Source organism: Crotalus tigris, unplaced genomic scaffold, assembly GCF_016545835.1.
Source record: "Crotalus tigris isolate CLP2741 ecotype Arizona unplaced genomic scaffold, ASM1654583v1 scf7180000017933.3771270, whole genome shotgun sequence".
Lineage (NCBI taxonomy): Eukaryota > Metazoa > Chordata > Lepidosauria > Squamata > Viperidae > Crotalus > Crotalus tigris.
Window position 1 is genome coordinate 2,322,941 of NW_024096726.1, and position 22,253 is coordinate 2,345,193.

The 22,253-nt window shown below is 38.8% G+C and overlaps 1 protein-coding gene and 1 long non-coding RNA gene across 6 annotated transcripts in view; one reads left to right on the top strand and one right to left on the bottom strand.

The window, feature by feature from the left end:
- Nucleotides 1-17,844, top strand: part of NUCB2 (nucleobindin 2) — a 46,097-nt gene extending 28,253 nt beyond the window's left edge. For 2 of the 5 annotated variants that reach the window (XM_039344624.1, XM_039344621.1), the window contains exons 6-13: nt 5,690-5,875; nt 6,795-6,885; nt 7,559-7,617; nt 8,832-8,924; nt 10,507-10,596; nt 11,606-11,776; nt 13,431-13,512; nt 14,427-17,844. In XM_039344624.1, coding sequence (XP_039200558.1) covers nt 5,690-5,875; nt 6,795-6,885; nt 7,559-7,617; nt 8,832-8,924; nt 10,507-10,596; nt 11,606-11,776; nt 13,431-13,512; nt 14,427-14,551 — 897 coding nt within the window. In that variant the 3' untranslated portion in view covers nt 14,552-17,844. The remainder of the gene's footprint in view (nt 1-5,689; nt 5,876-6,794; nt 6,886-7,558; nt 7,618-8,831; nt 8,925-10,506; nt 10,597-11,605; nt 11,777-13,430; nt 13,513-14,426) is intronic. The other 3 variants (XM_039344622.1, XM_039344626.1, XM_039344625.1) reach the window with 3 other exon arrangements.
- LOC120308494 lies at nt 16,584-22,039 on the bottom strand. Its single transcript, XR_005556857.1, has 2 exons — nt 21,231-22,039; nt 16,584-17,883 (listed from the first exon to the last, which is right to left on the bottom strand). It is a non-coding gene; the product is annotated as an uncharacterized LOC120308494 (long non-coding RNA).
- Nucleotides 22,040-22,253: the final 214 nt, after the last annotated feature.

The following is a 22,253-nucleotide window of genomic DNA, read 5'->3' on the forward strand; positions in this document are numbered from 1 at the left end:
AGAACAAGGCAGTCACTAAATAAAAACTACATGTAATTTTAGATAGTATGGCTAAGAATTCCTTATACTACGTCAGTGGTTCTCAACCTTTTTAATGCCGCGACCCCCAACCGGTTGTAAGTCGAGGACTACTCAACTGGTCGTAAGTCGAGGACTACTCAACTGGTGCAGCACTGTTTGCAGAATGGGATTTTTGGCGGGCTCAGCAGGGCAGAGACAGCCTGGACAATTCCTATTGGCTTTTGAAAGCCAATAGAATTAGACTCTATTCAAGAGAGTCTATTCTATTGGCTTTCAAAAGCCAATAGAATAAAAGGGAGTAGCACAGCTAAGGAAAAGGGGGGGGGAATGGCAGACTGCGTTGTTTGGCGACCCCCGTGAAATGGTCGTTTGACCCCAAATGGGGTCCTGACCCACAGGTTGAGAACCACTGTACTACGTAATTACTTTAAGTCTAGATGCAGTGAAGATATTTTGTATACAACAATAATTCTAAGTTTCTTCATATCTTCATTTTCTGCTAATTTGAAGATGATTGTGAAATTTATTGTTCAGGAATTCATATATATATATATATATTTCCTCCTTTTAATTGCCAGTGGGGGTATGAACTGATTGGATGAGAGCTTGGCTGTGTTCTGATTGGATGGAGGTGTGTTCTGATTGGTTAGGAGCTTGGCTATGCTCTGATTGGCTGAGGGGTTGGCTGTGCTCTGATTGGCTGGGGGGTTGGCTGTGCTCTGATTGGCTGGGGGAGTGTTCTGTTTGGGTGGGGGCTTTGTTGTGGTCAGGTTAGTCTGAGTTGCAGGAGGGTTTAAAATGGTGAACTGCATTGCTATTTTTTGGACGCGTTCGTGGTCGTGCCTCATCTTCATGGTGGGCGTCAGTTTGCTTCATGTATGGATTAGAGGGGTTTAAAGTGGCTAATGATGCAGCTGTGGTCTGGCTTCTGGTTTGTGGTCGTGCCTCACTTTTGTTTTATATTAAAACTTTTAACGTTTTAACTTTTCCTGGTGATCAAATTTTATTCACAATATGCACACACCCAGGAATCATGCTTCTATTTTTAGTATTTTTTTTAATATATAATATAATATAATGTAATGTAATGTAATGTAATATAATATATGAGATATCCGTGAAAATACGACTCCAAGCATAATTATAAATAAAATAAATAATATGCGATCACCAGGAGAATTTAAGTAAGAAAAATACTTTACTAAAAACTGCCAAGCTTTCATTGGGCACTCCCAACATCGTCAGGGCTAAAAAGTCAGTTAACAAGGATAACTTAAATAGGTTTGGCTGACATCCACACCCGGCTCCTAGACCGCATCACCGGCCCCAGCTGGTCAATTTGTGTTCCAGATGTTTCTTTAGTGTTGTGTTTTCTTCTGTCGTTCTTTCGAATCTTCCTACCTGCCCCTTCATTATCAATTTTTGGATTTATTAACACCTTTGTATTCTCCTCCCCTCTGATGGTATTTACTCCCATTATATCCTTCCTTCTGCTACAGGTCTCAGGGGGATTAGATTCTCTTTTAGTGTTGGTCTTTGTTCCATTGGGGCTCCAGGTGCTTTTCACCCCTTTTAATTGTGGGTTGATGTTTTCTCCCTGTTCTGTATTCCCCTCCCCTTTAACCATATGGGTAGCGCTTGTCCGAGCATTGTGCGTTTTAGTGCTTATGTTTCCATCCCCCACCATGGCGCTCTCTATATTAACCGTTTTCCATTGTTTTACCCGTTGATGGTTTTTATCCCTGTCCAGAGTGGGCCCTTCACACTCCTCCTGGGAGAGATCTAATTGTGAATAGGAGCGCTCTTCATCCGTGGTTTTTCGCCCATTCATGAGATGGGGGGGCGGGGTATTTCTCCTCCCTTTGCTGAGTGAACGAGTCGTCATTCCACACCTTCCCTCCCTCCTCTGTATCAGACACCCCTCTTCACTATCGTAAACACTATCAAGTTCTGTGCTCTGATTGGATGGGGGAGTGTTCTGTTTGGGGAGGGGCTTTGTTGTGCTCAGGTTAGTCTGAATTGCAGGGGGATTTGAAATGGTGAGCTGCGTTACTGCTGTTTGGCTTTGTAGGATGGTGGATATTTTTCTGTTTGTGCAGAATACTGTCTTGATGTTGTGTTTGTGGAGGATCTTGCTGATTCTGTGGTGCCTTTTATGTATGGGAGGAGGGCTTTGCCGTTTTCTTGTTCTCTGTCTTGGATTTTGGTGGGGGTTTCTTTTTGGATTAGGTTGGTAATCTTATTTCTTTGGAATCTGTTGGATGTTAGTACATTAGTGAGAGTGTGTAGTTCGGTTTTCAGAGCACAGCCAACCCCCCATCCAATCAGAGCACGGCCAAGGCCCTAACCAATCAGAACACACCTCCACCCAATCAGAACACAGCCAAGCTCCCACCCAATCAGTTCATACCCCCACTGGCAGTTAAAAGGAAGAAACATCTACGATCACACATTGCTCCTAGAAGCACTAAGTCGAAAACACCAGCCTGAAGATGACGAATGGGACTTCGTCGAAACATCGCAAAGACACTTCCGATTTTACATGGGAGAAAATCCGAATAACCAGAGACCTACATACAAACACCCGCGAAAACCTCAGAAAATATATATCTGGAAGGAGGGGGAGGGAGGGGAAAGACAGAGAGCAGGAATGCCGGAACAGCTGCTTGTTGCAGGACTGGGGCAGAGGAATTACGACAATGGCCTTGGGGGTGGGGGAGGATAATGGCCCTGGGAGGGAGGGGGACTGGGCACAGGGACGGATTGACAGCCGCCCTCCAAGTGCTTGCACATGCTCAAAAAGAGCACTTGAGGATTGTAAAACAACCAGTGGAGTCAAAGACAGTTTGCCTGATGCGGAACAACTTGGTGCGATAAGGATTAACACAATCAACGGGCCGATGACATGCTGAAGGAGCTGGGCGCAGAGGCAGGAGGCTATATGAGCTGCCTTCCCAATCTCCTGCTATTCTAACTCTGATGACGCCGGCAGTTTTTTGGCCGGATGAAAGCTTAGTAACTCTTTTTAACTACAGACTTGTTTATATTAAACAGGCTGGTTTATTATATCCTGGTGTTCGTTTTTAATTTTATTTGTTAGTGTATATATATGTATGTAGGTAGGTAGGTAGGTAGGTCTTGGTGTATTCGGTGTATTCGGGTCTTTTCCCATGTAAGATTGAGAGCATCTTGGGGACGTTTCGATGAGGTCCCACTAGTCATCTTCAAGCTGGGGTCTTTGGCTTCGTGCTTGTGCGAGCAAAGTGTGATCGGAGCTGCCGTCTCTCTATATATATTGGTGGGGGTGTGTGAAGTGTTGGCTTAGTTGCTGTAGGTGGATTGGTTGGCTGTGTTGGAGTTATTGTTTGTGGATTGTTTGGCTGTTTCGTAACATCCTGAGTATTTGAGGTGCTGGCTGTGTGCCCATTAGTCTTTTGTGTTGTAACGACCTGGGTAATGGGTTGTGTGATGACATCCTGAGTTCTAGTGTAGTGATATCCTGAGTCTTTTGTGTTGTAACGACCTGGGTAATGGGTTGTGTGATGACATCCTGAGTTCTAGTGTAGTGATATCCTGAGTTCTGTGTTGCACCATCCTGGGTGGTTGGCTGTTTTGTAACATCCTGAGCTTTAGTGTTGTAGCCTCCTGAGTTCTGTGATGTGATGTCCAGGGCTGAAGGCTGTGAAGTAACATATCGGGCTTTGGTTTTGCTCCGAGTTTGAGGTCTAGCTCCGTGTTCATGGCGTGTGTCCGTTTGCTTTGTGTGGGGGTCGGAGGGAGGTGCAGAGCTGGTGATGTCGTCGTGGTTTGGCTTCTGGATGGTGGTTGCATTTCTTCTGAGGGATGGGTTTGGGTTTGGGTCTGGTGAGGGTGAATGGTGGTGGCATACTGTGTTGTTCTGGGTCTGGTGTCAGTTTTCGTGGCTAGGATGCGTTTGTTGATTAGTTTCCAGATGTCTGGTAGGCGGGAGGTATCGTCATGTTTATTCATGTTGTGGGGGTGTTTTTCTGTTTTGATGGCTTCCATAATTATTCTCTTGTTGTGGTGTTCAGTTTTGGAGATTAGTTTGGTTCCTTCAAAATTAATTTCGTGTCCTGTAGCTTTAAGGTGCTGGAAGAGGGAGGAAGTTTTTTCTTCTTTTCTGACTGCGTTCGTGTATTCTGCGATGCGTGCATTTATTCTCCTATTAGTTTGTCCAATGTATGTGGCTGGGCAGATTTTGCGCGGTATTTCATAGACTCCTTGGTTTTCTAGTTGGATCGTGTCTTTGGGGTTTCTTAAAATGTTGGCTATTTTTTGGTTGGTGACAAATATATATGGTGATTGGGTTAGTCAAAAGTACAATAACAGAATCTTTAGTACATATCTCAGGTTACATCATCAAAATTTCTTCTCTGTTTCCCTTAACATTTGCTGTATCATATTTAAGCTAGTAAGTTTCTGATTATATCAAACTCAATTAAGACTTCATTATCACATTTATCAATACATTTTTGCTTATACATATCCATATCCTGTTTTTAAGTGTTACCTAATTTTTAATTACAGTACTCTAGTTTAACCTTTAATATCCAAAGTAATAAGTTTCGGGTAACCCAAATTTCGTTTGTCTCACTACATAAAAATTATAATGTCTAAAATGCACATATTACTTACTTAAATATATTCTAGTTTTATTTCATAAACATTTTCTATTTCTCGCCCTAATACATCATCACCTTAATAGTGGAGTGTCCTTTATTATCTATATTATCTGGACTAAACAATAATTCATGCCTATTTCCTAGTAGTTAATTTTCATTTCCTGTATAATTCTAGATTCTCAATATTAGACAAATTAATCCCTTATTTTTTTACTATTTTCCAACTATTTTAATCTAATAATCAAATTTTCCACATCTTAGAATCTCCCTTTAGCCCAATAGTTAGCAATTTAGGATCCTCTGTAGTAGGCCAAAAGACCCCCTTTTTTCAGTCTAGCTTTCTTTTTATGCCAACCAGGCTTCCATACCAATGCTTTTAACTCATCAGATAGATGAGTTAAAAGCATTGGTACATGTTACTTGAATCAAAGGAGACCATCTAGTTGTCAGTTTTGTAAAAGAACTGGCCCATATATAATCATTGAATTGTCGCCCTGGTGGCCCATGTCCCCATATTTGCTCTAATACAATTGTCTTCGATTGATCTAGTCTTCTTCTTCCTCAGGTTTCTTCTGATTTGTGTAGAAAGTCATGTCCAGTTTTATAGTTGTTATTTGATTGTCTAAATTTTAAGTAAGTTGTAGTTGTTGCTCTTTAAAGTCCTCCGTCTTGGTATTAATTTCTTCCGCTTCTGTTGTTTTTTGGATTGTAAATTCTTTAGTTGCAATCAGGGTTTCGCTTTGTAGATTTAAGCTGGCACCTTTGTCTTTCAGTCTAGATTTAATTATCTCGGTTGCTTCAAGAATTTTTTCAAGTTTAAGTTTATAATGAATCAAAATTTATTGTTTAGGAATTCTTTACGAACTTGGATATATCCCGAGAAAAATGTCCTGAGGGAAACGAGAAGATGACCTGGTCAAACAGGAGTTTCTTAATGCTGCTTAGCTCAATGTTTATCCTCATTCTAGGAAAAAAAAAGGCTTCTCCCTCCCCCCCCCCCAATTTTTAACTCTTCTTATTTGCAGGCTACACATGACTTAGAAAACTATGACAATGAACGTCATGAGGAGTTTAAAAAGTATGAGATGATAAAAGAACATGAAAGGAGAGAATATTTAAAAACTCTGGATGAAGAAAAGAGGCACCAAGAAGAAGCAAAATATGAGGACATGAAAAAAAAGCACAATGATCACCCCAAAGTTAACCATCCTGTAAGTTCGCTGTTTTTACCCACACTGTATAAAGTGTATTTGTTTATATATTTTTATTTTGTTTATCAAATTTATATGGCTACCCATCTCACGCAAAGTCTCTCTGGATAATTGACCCCAATAATTAAAACATTATATGAAAGCCATTTAAAACAATTAAATATAAATTAAAGAAAAACAACGTTATGAAAGGGAACACATCAAATAAAATAAAATTTCTATTATGGTCATAATAGAATAGGATAATGGAACTCATCAGAATTTTTTCTCTAAACTTATGAAAAGTCAAGCTCACCAAAGTCAGTTAAATGGATACTAAATCATTTATATTTTCATTTATTTCAATATCACTTCAATATCACGGCAGTATTTATCATATTAAAATATTACAGTTTTTGAGGTTGACTTTTGGTCATTGATTTCATTAAGCTTTTAGACCATAACCCAGTATAAATGCCATTTCCTATGCTTCCCATACAATTATTTCTCAACTAATTAGGACACTTTAAAAATGGAAAGATTCTGGGCTTTTTCAAAAATATCTATATTTTTCACTTTTTTGTGGAAACTGCAGTGTGACTAAATTCTACCCATCTTTTTGTCACAATGATGTCAATCCTACATAGGCATTGCAGAAGGATGGAAATTGTTTTTAGGGTGAATATAAAATATGTTTTATATCTGTAAAGTTTTATAATTTTCTGTGACTGTAAGAATTTATACTAAAGATGCAAAGAAATAATGTATCACAGTCTTTTCCTTGCAATGTACGTGTCAGACAAAAAAACCCAAAGAGTGCTTAGGGGAAAATAAACTAGATTTTGAAGTCCTTTGGGTAACATAGTGTGATTTTAATTCTTTTAATTTAAAAGCTTTTGTGAAATCATTTGCACAAATGGTGTTCACTATTAACTTCCAGGGAAGTAAAGACCAACTGAAAGAGGTATGGGAGGAAACAGATGGCCTAGATCCTAATGATTTTGATCCAAAGACTTTTTTCAAGTTGCATGGTAAGATTTAAAGTTAAAAAAAAAAACATTAAGAAACAGAATTATCACATAACATTGACAATCTTTTGCACTTTTCAGACTGACAAATGTATCTTGGCATGTGCTTTTCTAGAGAACGTCAACAGATGCACGAAATGTTTTTTTTTTTCATATACTGTATAACCAACAACATATATATATATATATATATATATATATATATATATATATATATATATATATATATATATATGTAGGTCTTTGGTTGTTCGGGTTCTCTCCCGCATAAAATTGGAAGTGTCTTGGCACGTTTCGACGAAGTCACATTCGTCATCTTCAGGCTGGTGTTTTTAGCTTCTTGCTTTGAGCTGCTGCTCAAAGCAAGAAGCTAAAAACCCAGCCTGAAGATGACGAATGTGACTTCGTCGAAACGTTGCCAAGACACTTCCAATTTTACGCGGGAGAAAACCCGAACAACCAAAGACCTATATACAAATACCCGCGAAAACCTCAGAAAACATATATATATATATATATATACAGTGTTGTACATGGTTTGCATTCACTTTTCCTAATCAGATAGCCCACCATATGACTTGAAGCAACATAAACAGATATTAAAGTGGGATTGATTGTGTTCTAGAGTTATGGACAGGTGTCTCCATAATTTATAGTCATATGCCTTTTTTAACAGATGTCAATGCTGATGGTTTTCTGGATGAACAGGAATTAGAAGCTCTATTTACTAAGGAGGTAAATATGTGTAACTGGATTGTTTCAGAACCATGTTTCATTTGGCTCAGTGCATGAACAAGCAATGACTATTGAATGGGAATGTTAGACTGGAAATTGAGTGTCATACAGTGAATGTCAGGAAAATATTTAACATAGGTGATCATCAGTATCTACTATTTCAGATATTAACTGAATAATAAAAAACAGCTTATGAATTGATTTCAGTAGTACTGAATGTCATTAGAGTGATATATCTTAATCTATGCAGGCTCCCCCATCATTTTGGACTTCAGCTTTCATAAACTATAAATATTTTTTTTAATATTGCTGAGTGAGTGCTGCTGACTAATGAGAAGTACGTTCAAAATATCTGGCAGTCATTAAGCTCAGATTAGCAGTATCGTGTAAATGTCCCATAATTATGCACAGTGCTTTTTTTCTAAAAAAAAAAAGGTGCCAGAACTCACACATGTCATACAACCCGCCTTGCCTACCCTACAAGGTTCCATCCAAAAAAGGTGCTGGAACTCCGTTCTGGGCACTCTATGAGAAAAAAAGCCCTGATTATGCATGTGTATTCAAGGATATGTGGGTTGTTTGAGTATGGATGGAAGGTTAATTCCTCAATTTCTTAATAATTTAATCATCTTCAACATTTAGTCATCTTCAACGTTTCAGTGTCCTCTATCAATCTATATACTACTAAAACCTCATCAATAAATTCTCTTTAACTGTAGGGCAAAACCTTTTGATCCAAGATATCTCAAATGGGCTAAATTATAGAATGCATCTAAAATCCAAGACTCATGACTCCCGTGGAATTAAAATTTGGCAAATTTCATAAAACATTTTATGATGTAAACATAACTAATGTCATAAAACATTTCCTGTGCTGAGGTTTGACTGTGCTATACACTTCAAAACGGGCTACTTTCAAGACACATCTCTGAATATCTCCCAATGGATTGTTAGATATAAGTATGTGCTATTAAATACGTTGAAAGAAAACATTTTTCTCATAAATATCTTTTTTTTAATCTGTTTTTTTGCTTTTTATGAGGTTAATCATACAGAGACTATTTTAACTTTTGCTATACTTCGATATACTTTGTAAGTTCCTGAGGGTTGTCTGTTTGCAGTGAGGTGTACGTTTAATAAATAAATAGCATTAAAGCAACGTATTTTTGTAATAAATTTGGATGGCCTGTTCAAAATAAATGTCTTAATCTTAGCTAGAGAAAGTCTATGACCCCAGAAATGAAGAGGATGATATGGTAGAAATGGAAGAAGAGAGGCTGCGAATGAGAGAGCATGTCATGAATGAGGTAAGGTTTAAGGATACACATTTTACAAATAACTGTTAGCAAACCTCTGCTGTTGCAGGTATGGCAGCAGAACCTGCATCTAGTCCACAGGATGATTTATGTGGAGCCTATCGTTGCTTGCAACTCATATTTTACACGTAAAAAAATTAACAAGTAAACAAGATACCTACTGATAGTTCCAGTTCTGCATTTCTGACACTTTATTATGACTGACTGATTGTCTCCATGAGCCACTGGTTTGTGAATTATATTCATTCAAATTGTCAGGATTTTTAGATGGGAGGTAAAAAATAACAGGCATGATTTTGTTCCTGCATGAATACAGAGTCCGTGTATGACAAAATCCTCATAGACCATGGCAGAATGCTGACCCTATTCTTCCTTTGAACTTTGTACAGGTAGATTGACAGGTCATTGCAGCAAAAGTCTGCTCTGTAATTTTCCTCTTAATTCAGATTCAGATTCTGTATCTGTTTGCTTAGTTTTCAAACTTTGCGTGTGGATCTGGAAAGCGCACACAGATTTTTAGTTGTGTGGACCATCCCAGGACATTGTTTGCAAAAATACATCGTGCAAACACATCAAGGAGCAAAAGAGGAGAAACAGCTTCTTGCAATTGGGGCAGTTCTTAATTTGGAGATATAGGCATTCGATGAGATTTAAAGAACTGAATATTAAAAACAGGTGTATAAATATGCATTTCAGTAGTGAACTTATTTCCCAAACTGGAACATGTTTCTGAAAATGCCTGTTTCAGAGCTTTCCTGACCCCACCCCAATACAGTGTAAGTTTATTACTACATGTCTATTTATCCTTATATAGATAGCTTTATTACATAGTTAGCTGTTGAACATCTACTAAAATAGTGCAATGAGTAATTGTTTATGAACAGATTGCCTTGGGATGGGAACATTTATGTGAATCCAACTTTATTTTTAATCAATAAGAATGCTATTCCGGCTAGTGTTAGGTTGGCATGGTGGTTTTCTTTATCACTTTTTACAGTAAGTATATTTAAAGCTATAAAATTATTAAAACTTCTACCTTTCCTTCAGACTGTTGGATGACCAGCCTATTGTCATTGCGAAAACCAGCTTCCCGATGAATTATTCTTCTAACACATTCACCATTATTATGCAAATTTGATATTTCTGATCTGGTTAGGTGAGGGGTGAGAGTTGTCTTGTTTTGCTACTTAACAAGAAAAATATTGAATTTTCACATGCTATTGATACTTGAGTAATTCTAAATGTTACAGATAAACTGCACCTATCTCATCAGGATAGAAATATTTGCAGCACCCCATGAGATGAGATTAATTTGTGTTTTGCTCCTTGGGCAAATTATTATCAATTATTCCCATCCCTACTGCCATTATGTTTTATGCAATATAACTGATCCTAGCTTATTTTATTGTGTACCAAAATACGGATTTTCTTAAGTAGGGTAGCACTAATCAGATACTTCTATCACAACTTTTCTGCAGCCTAGTTTCCATTTGTTTTAAGAACTGCAAATAAATTCTATAGCCTAAACTCTGTATATATATATATATATATATATTTGCTTCTCTTTTAAAAGGTTGACATTAACAAAGACCGGTTAGTCACCTTGGAAGAGTTCATGAGAGCTACAGAGAAAAAAGAGTTTTTGGAGCCAGAAAGCTGGGAGGTACTAATGACACTTTTGAACTAAGACTGATCATAGTGATCAGCAAATGGCCCAACTGTCTTGAACTTTTAACTATCTCTTTATTTCTTCTTTTGTATTTATCTGTCATTATTAACGGCATTATAAAAATAAAATCCGAACAGTGAGTCTGAGGACACTGTGCATAATTCTCTCTGTGGAGCAACTTCATTGTTTGAAACCGAATCAGCATGTCCATTATGGCCACAAAATTTGAGCAAAGGAGTATCTTAAAGTTGGAAGCAAGAGAGAATTGTTTCACCTGTCTTTCCCTACAACACGTATACATTTTATCCCAAACCTGTCTGTGATTAAAAAATATTATATAGTTGTAATGCTGCCAAGTCTGGAAATTTCTCTCCTTACAGTAATAGTCCATAGTTGCAAGGGAAGCTTAAGAGCTTCTATTTTACTTCAGGGTACTCAAGGGAAATCATGGGGATATGAAAATTATGTATGTGGATAACCATCCATTAAAAAAAACCCCAGTCCATATATTTTCTGGACTCCAAGGAAAAAGCTAAGAATAGTAGGCATAGTTCATCTTTGTTATTGTTGTGAGGAAGTGCAATCTGTTTTAGAAGCAGCTCAGAAGATGCTCAGACATAGCGTCTTCTGTTGGCAGGTGGTCTCTGTTGGGATTTTCTCTGTGATGTGGTAGACTTCAGTTCTTCTCCCTTTAATGAGGAGGAGGTGATTGCAATTTGCTTTTTAAATTTACTCCAAAGGCAAATTGCTTCCAGGCGTGTACACGGAATAGGGAAATGTGAAGCTGATGGAACATTAAGGGCAATGTTGAGAAATTGTAGTCCTGCCTTTACTTGGGAGGAATGTTGGAGTGCTCCAAAAGTACGATTTCTCCTTACCCAAATGTAAGCAATCATCAAATATCTTAAATCTTGGGCACCAATATAGATATAGGCGAGTCTGAATTTTTCCCATTGAGCTTTCTTTTAAGGAGCTAAGATGTGTTGTTCTTGTTATTTTTGAGACTCTGGACCAGCAGCAGGTCTTCACTGAAGAAGAATTGAAGGAATTTGAAAGTCACATTTTCCAGAAAGAAGATGAATTGCAAAAGCAGGCATTAGAACTCCAGAAAAAGAGGGAAGAGCTACAACAGCAACAAGACTTCCTTCAGGCTCAGAAACAAGAACTTGAAATGGTACAACTAGTTGCAAGCTTTCCTTTGCTTGTTTGGAAGCTAATTCATTTTGCTTTCAATAAGAAAGACATAAAGCATCACAACTGTGCGGCGATGTATAGTGCCTATATAGGTAGTCCTCAACTTATGACCACAACTGAGCCCAAAGCTAAGCGAGAAATATGTTAAGTGAGTTTTGTCCCATCTTACGACTTTTCTTGCCACGTTTGTTAAGTGAATCACTGCAGTTAGTAAGCTAGTCACACAGTTGTTAAGTGAATCTAGCTTCCCCATGACATGGCTTTATCAGAAGATCGCAAAAGGGGATCACGTGACCCCAGGACATTGCAACCTTCATTAAATATGAACCAATTGCCAAGAATCCAAATTTGGATCATGTGACCATGGGGATGCTGCAACGGTCACATGAAAAATGATCATAAATCACTTTTTTTCAGTGCTGTTGTAACTTTGAATGATCATTAAATGAACTAAGTCGAGGATTACCTGCCCTGCCTACATGGGATGGGCTCAGTAGTGACAAGCATCCCCATGTTGGAGAGACAGGGCCAGCTCTATTGATGGGCAAAGTGAATGTCAGATCCTTGGCAGTTGTTGTTGTTGTTAATTGCGAAGTTGTGTCCAACCCATCGCGACCCCATGGACAACGTTCCTCCAGGTCTTCCTGTCCTCTACCATCTTCTGGAGTCCATTTAAGTTCACGCCTACTGCTTCAGTGACTCCATCCAGCCATCTAATTCTCTGTCGTCTCCTTCTTCTATTGCCCTCAATCTTTCCCAGCATTAGGCCCTTCTCCAGTGAGTCCTTTTGTCAGAACTCTCTGCTATGACCTGTCCGTCTTGGGTGGCCCTGCACGGCATAGCTTATAGCTTCATTGAGTTACACAAGCCCCTTTGCCACGACAAGGCAGTAATCCATAAAGGGGTCCTTGGCAGTAACTTTATCTAAAGCAGAGGTGGGAAACTTGTGGACTTCAGCTCCCAGAATCCATGAGCTAGCCATGCTGGCTGAGGAATCCTGGGAATTGAAGTCCACAAGTCATTAAAGCGGCCATCGTTCCCCACCTCTGACCTAAAGCGAGATTCTCACAGAGTCTTCTTTAAAAAAATGTATTTAAAAAGAAGCTGAACAACAGATTATAGAAATTTCTACAACTGGATTACTTTTGTTTTAGAATCTTTTATGCTGTAGGACATAAACTTCCCCCATGTTTAGTGCCCTTTCTCTGAACTGTCTGTCTGTTAACCAGTTCACTAAAGAATGTGCAGTTGTCTGTCAGTGTTTTACGACCACCTAAATCCTTAGGCTGTGTTAGGTGTTATGGAAAGACTGCAGAGGGGTAATTAGTTTAGTATGTTGTTATTTTGTCCCATCTGGTACTTTTTGCTTTATTCGCCAAAATAATGTGGCCAGTTTTGAACACCTGAGTTCAGGAAAGAGGTGTCCTCTTGTAACTCTGTGATATGTTTCAGTTGTAAGTTCCTGCTTGGTCCATCAAAATTTCAGATTCCGGCTTCTTTTAACAGAAGAATCTGCCTTAGCATGGCAAGAAAGACCAGAAAGATAAATGCCAGTTTATTATAAGAAATGAAAATTTTGAGACCTTGGTTTAAGTGTTCTCCTTCTTGTTACATGTAAATTAACTGTTTTACAGGCTGTTAAACAAATGGAACAGAAGAAATTACAGCAAGGACATCCCCCTTCAGGTCCAGGTGGAGAACTGAAATTTCAGCCATGTAAGTCACTTTGTCTTCCTCCTGCTCTATTTTTCTTCCATTGGTTTCCTTTTACTTGCCTGCCTAGTAAAAACAAGGTAGTAAAATTATCTACCTTTCCTTTACCACAAGCGTATACAGGCAGTCCTTGACTGATGACTATAATGCAGAGGTCTTCAAACTTGGCCCTTTTATGACTTGTGGACTTCAACTCCCAGAATTCCTCAGCTAGGCACGCTGGTTGAGGAATTCTGGGAGTTGAAGTCCACAAGTCATAAAAGGGCCAAGTTTGAAGACCCCTACTATAATGGAACCTGGCCACTACAGTCAGAAATAATGATAGCGATTAAGTGAAACGCCAATGTGACCTCACTTAATGACCTCCCCATCCCTGCCTTCCCCAATGTGGTCATTAAGAGGAGCATGTGCTGGCATAAGGCCCCTGGAAGGCCCTGGGAGACCTAATGCAGGCTCTGCCCTGGGCCTCACCCACAGCCTGAGCACTTGTGCTTTGCTTTCTACCCTTAGCATCCCTGAAGGCCTTGGACCTGCTTCCTGCCAGAACCCCTCATGTTCCTCCCCCCCACCTCACCAATTACTTAGTTACCTTTTACTAGAAATTTCCTCCAGAAAGTTTTGGAGCTCATGTTGAGAAGGAGAGCAAGCTGCTGCATCCCTCGGCGTCCACAGGTCATACGCTGTTTGTCCCACCAGTGAGCATCATGTTCAAAGCTTCTACCATTATATCAGAATAATATGTCAAACAATAATGTATATTATATATTTTGTGCAACATTTTAGATGTAGATGAAATATTCTGTTCCCTTATGCAAATACTGTTTGTACTTGGACTTTTTCGAAACATTACTTAATGAGTTTTTGAGCTTTGTATTATGAAACCATTAACATTTTAAAAAAAATATTTTGTGTTACAGCTGTGTCACAATTAGATGGAAATGTGCAAAATCATCCAGTGAGCAGCAATCAGCCTTTAGTGCCAGGAAATATACCAGTGCAAGAAGCAGCTGCTAGATCGGATCATGCCCAGTCTCATCCTTAACCAGTTGTGCCTCGGTTTATACACATTTTGTGGGTGGGTGGGTGAAATAATCAGAAACTAAAAAGAAATGTGAAAAGAAGGATAATTTTAAGTTTCATTTCACGTGTGGGATTCATATAGGCTGAAAAATCCAAATTCAGTGTGTAGATCTTCAAAGGCACAAATGATATAATACGGGATCCTAAAGTTGTGGATATTCTAGTTTTGTTGTTACACATTGGTAGACAACAGGATATCGTAACTTTTTCCTTGCAGAATCTTATTTTTGTCTCAGGTATAATTTGGCTTCCTATCAATTGTGCTTTTGAAAATCTTTTTCCTGCTTCTCCTTTAAATCATCTATAGAGATATTGTAAAGAAGAAAGTCTAAGATAAGTAAAAACCCTTAAATTTCTCGATGTTCTCCATTGCTAATGGGTTTGAAGTTGGAGAAGTTTAGAACTAGTCTAAACAAGAGACAACATCTCCCACCCCCATTTCAGTTCATAATGGTATGTTCCTAAAAGTGCCAACACCTTAGAGTTGTAATTTCATGGCTGTGGATGAATGAGTTATAACAATTCCTTTGGTTTTCAGTATCCATTGAAAAGAAACATCTGTGATCCACTTGCAAAAAATTCTACTTTTTAAAAGAAGTGTAATTGCAGCATGGAGCCATGGGAAACAGTGAACGTATCTTCTGTTTTATAAAAGCCTATGAATACCAGCGTGAAAATTCGGTACACTGAAATACTGTGCTTGGAGTGCATTGACTTAGCCATCTTTATTGTTGCTAACTGAATGCAGTTCATTGCTGCATTTTGGCTGCAAAGAGGATACTTTTCTTCTCCTTCCTTGTGTAATATGCCAGTTGCATTTATCTCTCTACGAACTATGCAAGGAAGCGCTTTAGATGGCAGAAATATTTTTAGAATTAACAAAGACCTTGCATTGTTTTTTCATCATAAAAGAGCCATTTCAAAATCAATGTTTGTCAGACACTGCATTTTGAACGTTATCGAAATACTTAATCACATTACATTATTTGAGAGGACTACAAATATAAAAGGCATGCATATTCTCCATCATTTTAACACAGACAGAAATGTCCAGAAGCTTACAGTTCAAACCCAATTCGTTCTTTCAACTGGGAAATACATCCACTCCTCCCTTATATTAACTTTGATTTTGATGCAAGTACTGTTGATCTAAACAGAAATGTTTGCTGGTCTAAATTCTCCTCAATTCGTAATAAGACTTAAAATCCAAATTATTTTCTGAAAGTAACATTTCTCTGTGACTGAATTAAAAGGGGGATGATTAAAAAAATAAGAACACAGACCATCTTGTTACTGAAGAATTATAATTACTTTTATTTCCAGGAAATGGGACATAATGTATAATTATTTATATAGGCAATTTAAAAAAAAATAGTTTTTGTATATAACAAAATGAAAAAAAAAAACCCTCTTTTCAGTAGAAAAATGAAAAGGGTCCCTTGTTAATACTGATTTTGACCTCCAAATGGATTAAATTCTCTTTCATAAAACAATTTTAACTATTATAGAAACCCTGTCCTTCCCTGAGCGACGCTTTCAAGCTTTACATTACACAGAACTAGGAAGTTTCCCATTTTGGATTTTATTAAGGACCATGTAACTCAAAGTATTATAATAATAATAAAGTTGGAAGGGACCTTGAAGGTCATCGAGTCCAACCCCCTGCTCAGGCAGGAAACCCTATACCATTTCAGACAAATGGCTGTCCAGTCTCTTTCTTAAAAACTTCCAGTGTTGGAGCTTTCTCTGTCTCTTAGATTAAATGGAATATGTGGGCTCTTCCCTGTTCAGTATTTTCCTTCAATCTCACTTACCCAAGGCTGTAATTGAATCCAATGGCAAAATGTGCCAAAAGCAGAATATAAAGTAGTGAAGGGTCTATAAAATAGTAAGTTCTCACAACTTGCCTCTTACAGTTAGAAAGATAATATTGGGGTTTTTTTTAATGCAGTCAGCCTATTGTTAGGCTTGTAAATGGAGTTTGTTCCCCCCCCTTTTTTTTAACTCAGCTAGATACTTCTCTGTTTGCTGTGTGTAGTTCTAGGATACATTGCATGGCATAGGGCAGCCAAATGGAAGGAACCACTGGGAACCCCGTGTTGAATGAATTCTTATTTGGATTTTGTAGCTGTAGCCCAAAAGAGTATTCATGGTTTAGTTTTTATTTATTTCTTATACCGAAGATCCAACTAGCCAATCAATAGAAACTTCCACAGAAAGTTTTCTGTTTTCTAGAGTCAACATCTTGAACACATATTGTGAACCTTTCTTGTGGGTTACAAATATGACCTGTAAAAGGTATCTTCTGTGTTTTATTTGCAGTCATGCACATGTTTATAGCTCTATTAATACACTGTCCTTTAATTTTATGTGGTATTCATCCCTTTGTTTTAGGTTATAAATATAATCAAAGAATTGGATAGTGCGGAATCCAATTCCAGTTATTGTCTTTTTCAGTTTGCTTCAAAAATGTTCAGATTACCAATGTCTTATTTTAAATGTCCTATTCCGTACCAAGTAAAATTTGCAAAGAGAGACGGAGTATGATCACCCACAGAGGCCACTGTAACTATTCACAGCACCAGGGAAGTTGACAAGTGGAAATGGGATGAGGTTTGCCCTGACTATTACATCAATTGGAATCTTTGAAGTACTGCCATGCTGGGTATAGCTTGAGGGGCTGGTTATAAGGGAAAGTAACGTTCACAGCACAATTTCAGACTGCATACTTTTCCACCCAATTACTGTTAACTGGAATTTGATAGCGGTGGAATTTAGAGTTGAGAAGAGGGGAAGGCCATGAATTTGAATTATCTACGGGAAGATTCGGCAGTTGCCAAATTGTCTCCTCTTCCAGTCTCCTCATCCCAAAATCACCCATCCAATCACCTGAGCAAAAAAGGAACCATGAAAAATCACTATCCCATTTGCCTTCCATCAGGAGGGAGCCCCTGGCATTTCATTTCATAAATGCATTGTAAGATAAGTTATATTCATTTCTTAAAGCAATTTGTGTTCAGGTGGTATATTTCTGGTAATTGCCAATTTATCAGAGAAGTAATTGGATTATTATCAGGTTTCCTTTTCCTTTGCACAACTTCATCTTGAACCTTATCAGGACAAGAGTACCTTGGATGTAAAGAATGGCAAAGTTGTACATATCCATATGCTCTCACGTGCAATATTTGTAAGAAGAATGTTGTTCCACTTGTGCTTTGTATAATTTTTAATCAGATTAAATTGAATTCAAACTCAGTTTCTTTGGTTACTGCTTCCATCTTTTTCGTCCGGTGGCTGTTGAATGAAAAAAACCCATCACAAAACCATCTAGAGATCATAAATAAGACTTTTAAAAATGGTGGCATGTTAACTGTCAGTACAATCTATTTCTTAAATTTCTACAGTGCCTCCCTTTGTCAAGCTGGTAATAATGGTTACATGGTGTTTTAACATTGGATGAAATTGAATGAAATTAAAACATACATATATGAAACTACAGTCATGCTCTGGAACTTTGCCCAATTTTGATCCCAAACTTATCTCAGGATAATTTTCTACTCTACTCTATTCTACTCTAGCAAATCTTGCAAAATAACGACAGTCATGTTTAACTAAATTGAGTGGTTTATGAAATGAGTTTGTTAGAAATAACTATGGACAACTTACTAGTTTTTTTTAAAAGCTTCTTTAATTCCAGGAATTACAAAAATTTCAAAATCATGTAACCTTCATCCTTAAAACAGATCAATTACCAGATTCAACTGGAAATCAGGCCTTTTGCTAGCAGCATTTGAGTATTTTTAAAACTCTTTTTAATCAATTCGTTCTCTATATTTCCCATCAGCATTTAAAATACACTTAACCTAACTTGGCTGTTTCAGTGTTTCAAATCCATTTCCTACTGAAATACTTTAAGAAAGAAAGCATAATTTACTTTTCTTAATTTTTGAAATAAATCCTAATATCCCGCTTGACTTTTTTCTCTCCCTTTGAATTCCTCCCTAAATGCAAACAGTCTTGGATTAATTTGTTTAGTTAGCCCTTTCCCTGGGCAGTTCAGGAAGATGTCACAGAGTTCCAGGGCAGGGCTTTTCAACCAATGGAAGGGGTACCACCTGTGGTACATTGGCACCTGGCAGGTGGTACATGATCATCCTAGAAAAGTAGTGGGGGAGAGGAATGAGCTGAACCGGTGGCAGCACCGCACAAGCCTGAGCGAGAGATGGCTGGAGCTGCAGGGCTGTCAGGGCTCAGCGGAAGCGCCAGGAACAGGGCTTCTTTGGGACTGTCAGGCTCAGTGGAAGTGCCAGGCTCCAGCTGGAGCTTAGCGCTGATCCTGGTGTTTCTGCTCAGCCCGGAAGAAGCACCGATCAGCTGGAATGTTGCAGCATCTCCAGGGCCTTGTGATTTACATTAAGATGCTTGGCAACTGATTCATATTTATGACGGTCACAGTGTCCCAGGATCATGTGAAGTGACCAAAACCTGCTGCAACCATCCAGCAGACGGGGGGGGGGGGATAAAAACCAAACACCACTCCACCCCACCCCCGCTGCCAATCTTTAACAGAAATGCTTACAACAATGAAAACCTCGGACAGGAGGAAGAGTGCCACTGGGTGGGCAGGCAGGTGTCTTGCTTGGCTGTGCCTTTTTTCAGGGCCATTGTAACTTCAAACAGTCACTACGCAAACTGTTGTAAGTCGAGGACTACCTGTACTTTATCACTTGCTCTTTTCTTTTTCACTACCCATAATCCTTGCCATCCCTTACTGAAAGAGAGGTATTCTGTACAATGATCATAGAAAGATACAATCCCACTATTCATCAGAATTCCTTGGCTTCAGCAGTTGCAGAGACATGCAACAAAGCATGCTGTCAAATCAGAACAATTCATGGTGGATTACAAGCAAATTGAAACAAACTGACAAAATACAGAGATAAAATGATCCAATAAATTAAAACATCAATGAGGTGTCAGGCTCCACTTTAAAGGCCATATGAAAAAGTTTCATTTTTGACTTTTGCGAAATAACGTCAAGGTAGAATCTGCAAACCAGATTCTAAGAGATTCTAAGAGATATTGTTCCACAGGATGGCAACTACTATTGTGCTTCTGATGTTCAATGTTGCTGCTGATTACACTATCAAAATTGATTATATTCAACACTTTAGCAGGAATTGTGGAGAAGGGGTAGATTTTGAACTTGGAAAGTTGTTCCAGAATTTAAAGGTAATAGTCTCTGCCTTTTTTTTAAAAAAAAGAAAAAGCTAATTTGACCCAGTAGAACATAGATCATAGAATAACAGGATTGGAAGAGACCTTGGAGTCCAAACCCCAGCTGAGGCAGGAGACCCTATATACCAGTGATGGCGAACCTTTTAGAGACTGAGTGCCCAAAAACTGGCCCTGCCCCTGCTCCACTCTCCCTGCCCGCCCCCGCTCTGCCCAACGGACCAATCACTGCCTCCAGGGTCCACCGCAGATCGCCCAGGCAGCCCAGCAGCGCTATGGCGGCCATACCCTCTGCCCACGCCCTGCAGCATCAACTGCATGATGGGGTGTGAGGGAAGAGTCTTGTCTACGCTGCCTGGCTGCCATGCCCTTGGCTGCGCTGCTCCATGTGGGCCACGCTCGAGGGCGAGTCTCCTTCAGGGGGGCTGCTGGAGAGGGGGTCGTGGGGGGAGGCAAGGCTGGGGCAATGGCACATGTGCCCACAGAGAGGGCTCGGAGTGCTGCCTCGCATCCGTGCCATAGGTTTGCCACCACTGCTATATACCATTTTGGACAAATGGCTGTTCAATCTCTTCTTTAAAAACCTCCACTGATGGAGCATCCAATTTCTAGATGTAAGCCATTCCACTTGTTCCCACGGACAGGAAATTTCAGTATATTAAATGTTTTCTAATCTAATAAAATGCAAGTTTTTGGGTTTTTTTTTTTGAAATAAATTTTATTATTTTTTTAATTTTTGAAACAAAGTGTTCAAGGCACACCATGGTGTTAGGGTAGACAAACATCCAAAAACAAAAACAAAACATATATATATAATTCAATCAATACCTCTAGTATTCCCTCTCTTTTTCCCTTAGATAACATGATTTATTTAAAATAGTCCAATTCTAGCTTAAATTTATTCAACCTATACCTGTTTTTAAAGCTTTAGATGAGATTTACACTACCATAATCAAATTAACTTTAAGTACAAACATTATCAATTCGGGTATCCCTTCCAAAAACATTCTAGTTTCTTGGTTTTATCATACATCTTTTTTAATTCTTCTTCCACTAATATCCCTTAATTAAAATAAAATATTAATCTATTCTATATGTATCTAGTCTATCAATTAATCAGTCTCTTTAAGCTGACAAAGAAGTCATTTCGATCCATTAAACAGAATTCAAATTACATCCAATTAATTATCATAACTAATAACATCCATGTTATCAAACAAACAAATCATCTTATTAGATTAACTCAACATTACATAATAGTTTTCTTACAAGTAAAAAAGAAAAAAGAACACACTCTTAATCAATTTAATATATATTTCATTAATCACCCCTTTTTCTCTTACTTCTAACTCACAATCTTAATCCAAAAATCAACTCATAATTCTAAATTACCTTTAATCCATTACCTAAAAATATCTCCTTTTTAAGCTAAAACGGTGGGTTTTCAAGCTTAACTGTTCTTTGACTTGCAGTTTCTACCGGCTAAGTGATCGGCCATTTTAGTGGCCGATCTTCTCCGACGGCCCTCAGAGTCTGGCCCGGACAGCTGGAGGAGCCGCCGCTCCTCCACAGCCGAGCGAAACCTCTTCGACGCTTTAGACCCGCATAAGCGTCCACCGGCAGAGGGAGGGTAGCCGACAAGGAGCCGAGTCTCTTCGTGCAACTAGGAGCGCCGCAACCCGGAACCGGAAGCCAATTTTTTTTTTTAATTTGATAGGAGTCTTGGTTAGCAGTCTTCCAACTTAAAGTAGAATTAAAAAAAACCTTCCAAATTTCGAGTGTGTATACTATTGGTCCTCCTTTACTAAGCAGGTATCTCACCTTTAGACTCTTAAACAGTATCAGGTAATTATTTCCCTTCCCAGTTTTTCAGGAACTGTAATAACATTATTGGAAGATCAGAAGTGAAAATGAAAGTTTCCAGGACAAAGATCATTGGCCAGCCACGCAGGTTAAAAAAAAAAAAAAAAAGACTTCGTTGTTCAGGCAAAGGATCTAAAGAGCTGTGCAGGGTCGATTCTGGTTACTCTTTAGTAAAACGATAGTCCAGATTGAGAAATCAAAAAGAAAAAAGGGCAATGGCGAGTCATTTCGATCTCCGGCTAAGAAAAGTGCCTGGATGTGTCTACGTAAACTGCCAGGAGACAAGCTCCGTTCGAAGGCGACTTTATCTTTTATTTCGTCTTTGGGCATGTCTCAGCTCTGTTCCTGGGCCGGCAGGTAAGGAAGCAAAAACTAAGCGCTAAATCCTGCTGTATATCGAAGGTGTGGGCAGGCGGGTGGCAGGGGCGAGGATCATGGCACTGTTTGAGTGGCGGCAAATGCAATAGAAGTTGTCGAGCGGGAAAAATGTTGAGACTTGGCTGGGGGGGGGGGGAGGCGGCTCTTTGAGGAGAAACGGGGCCGACCGCACAAGGCAAGCGGACACA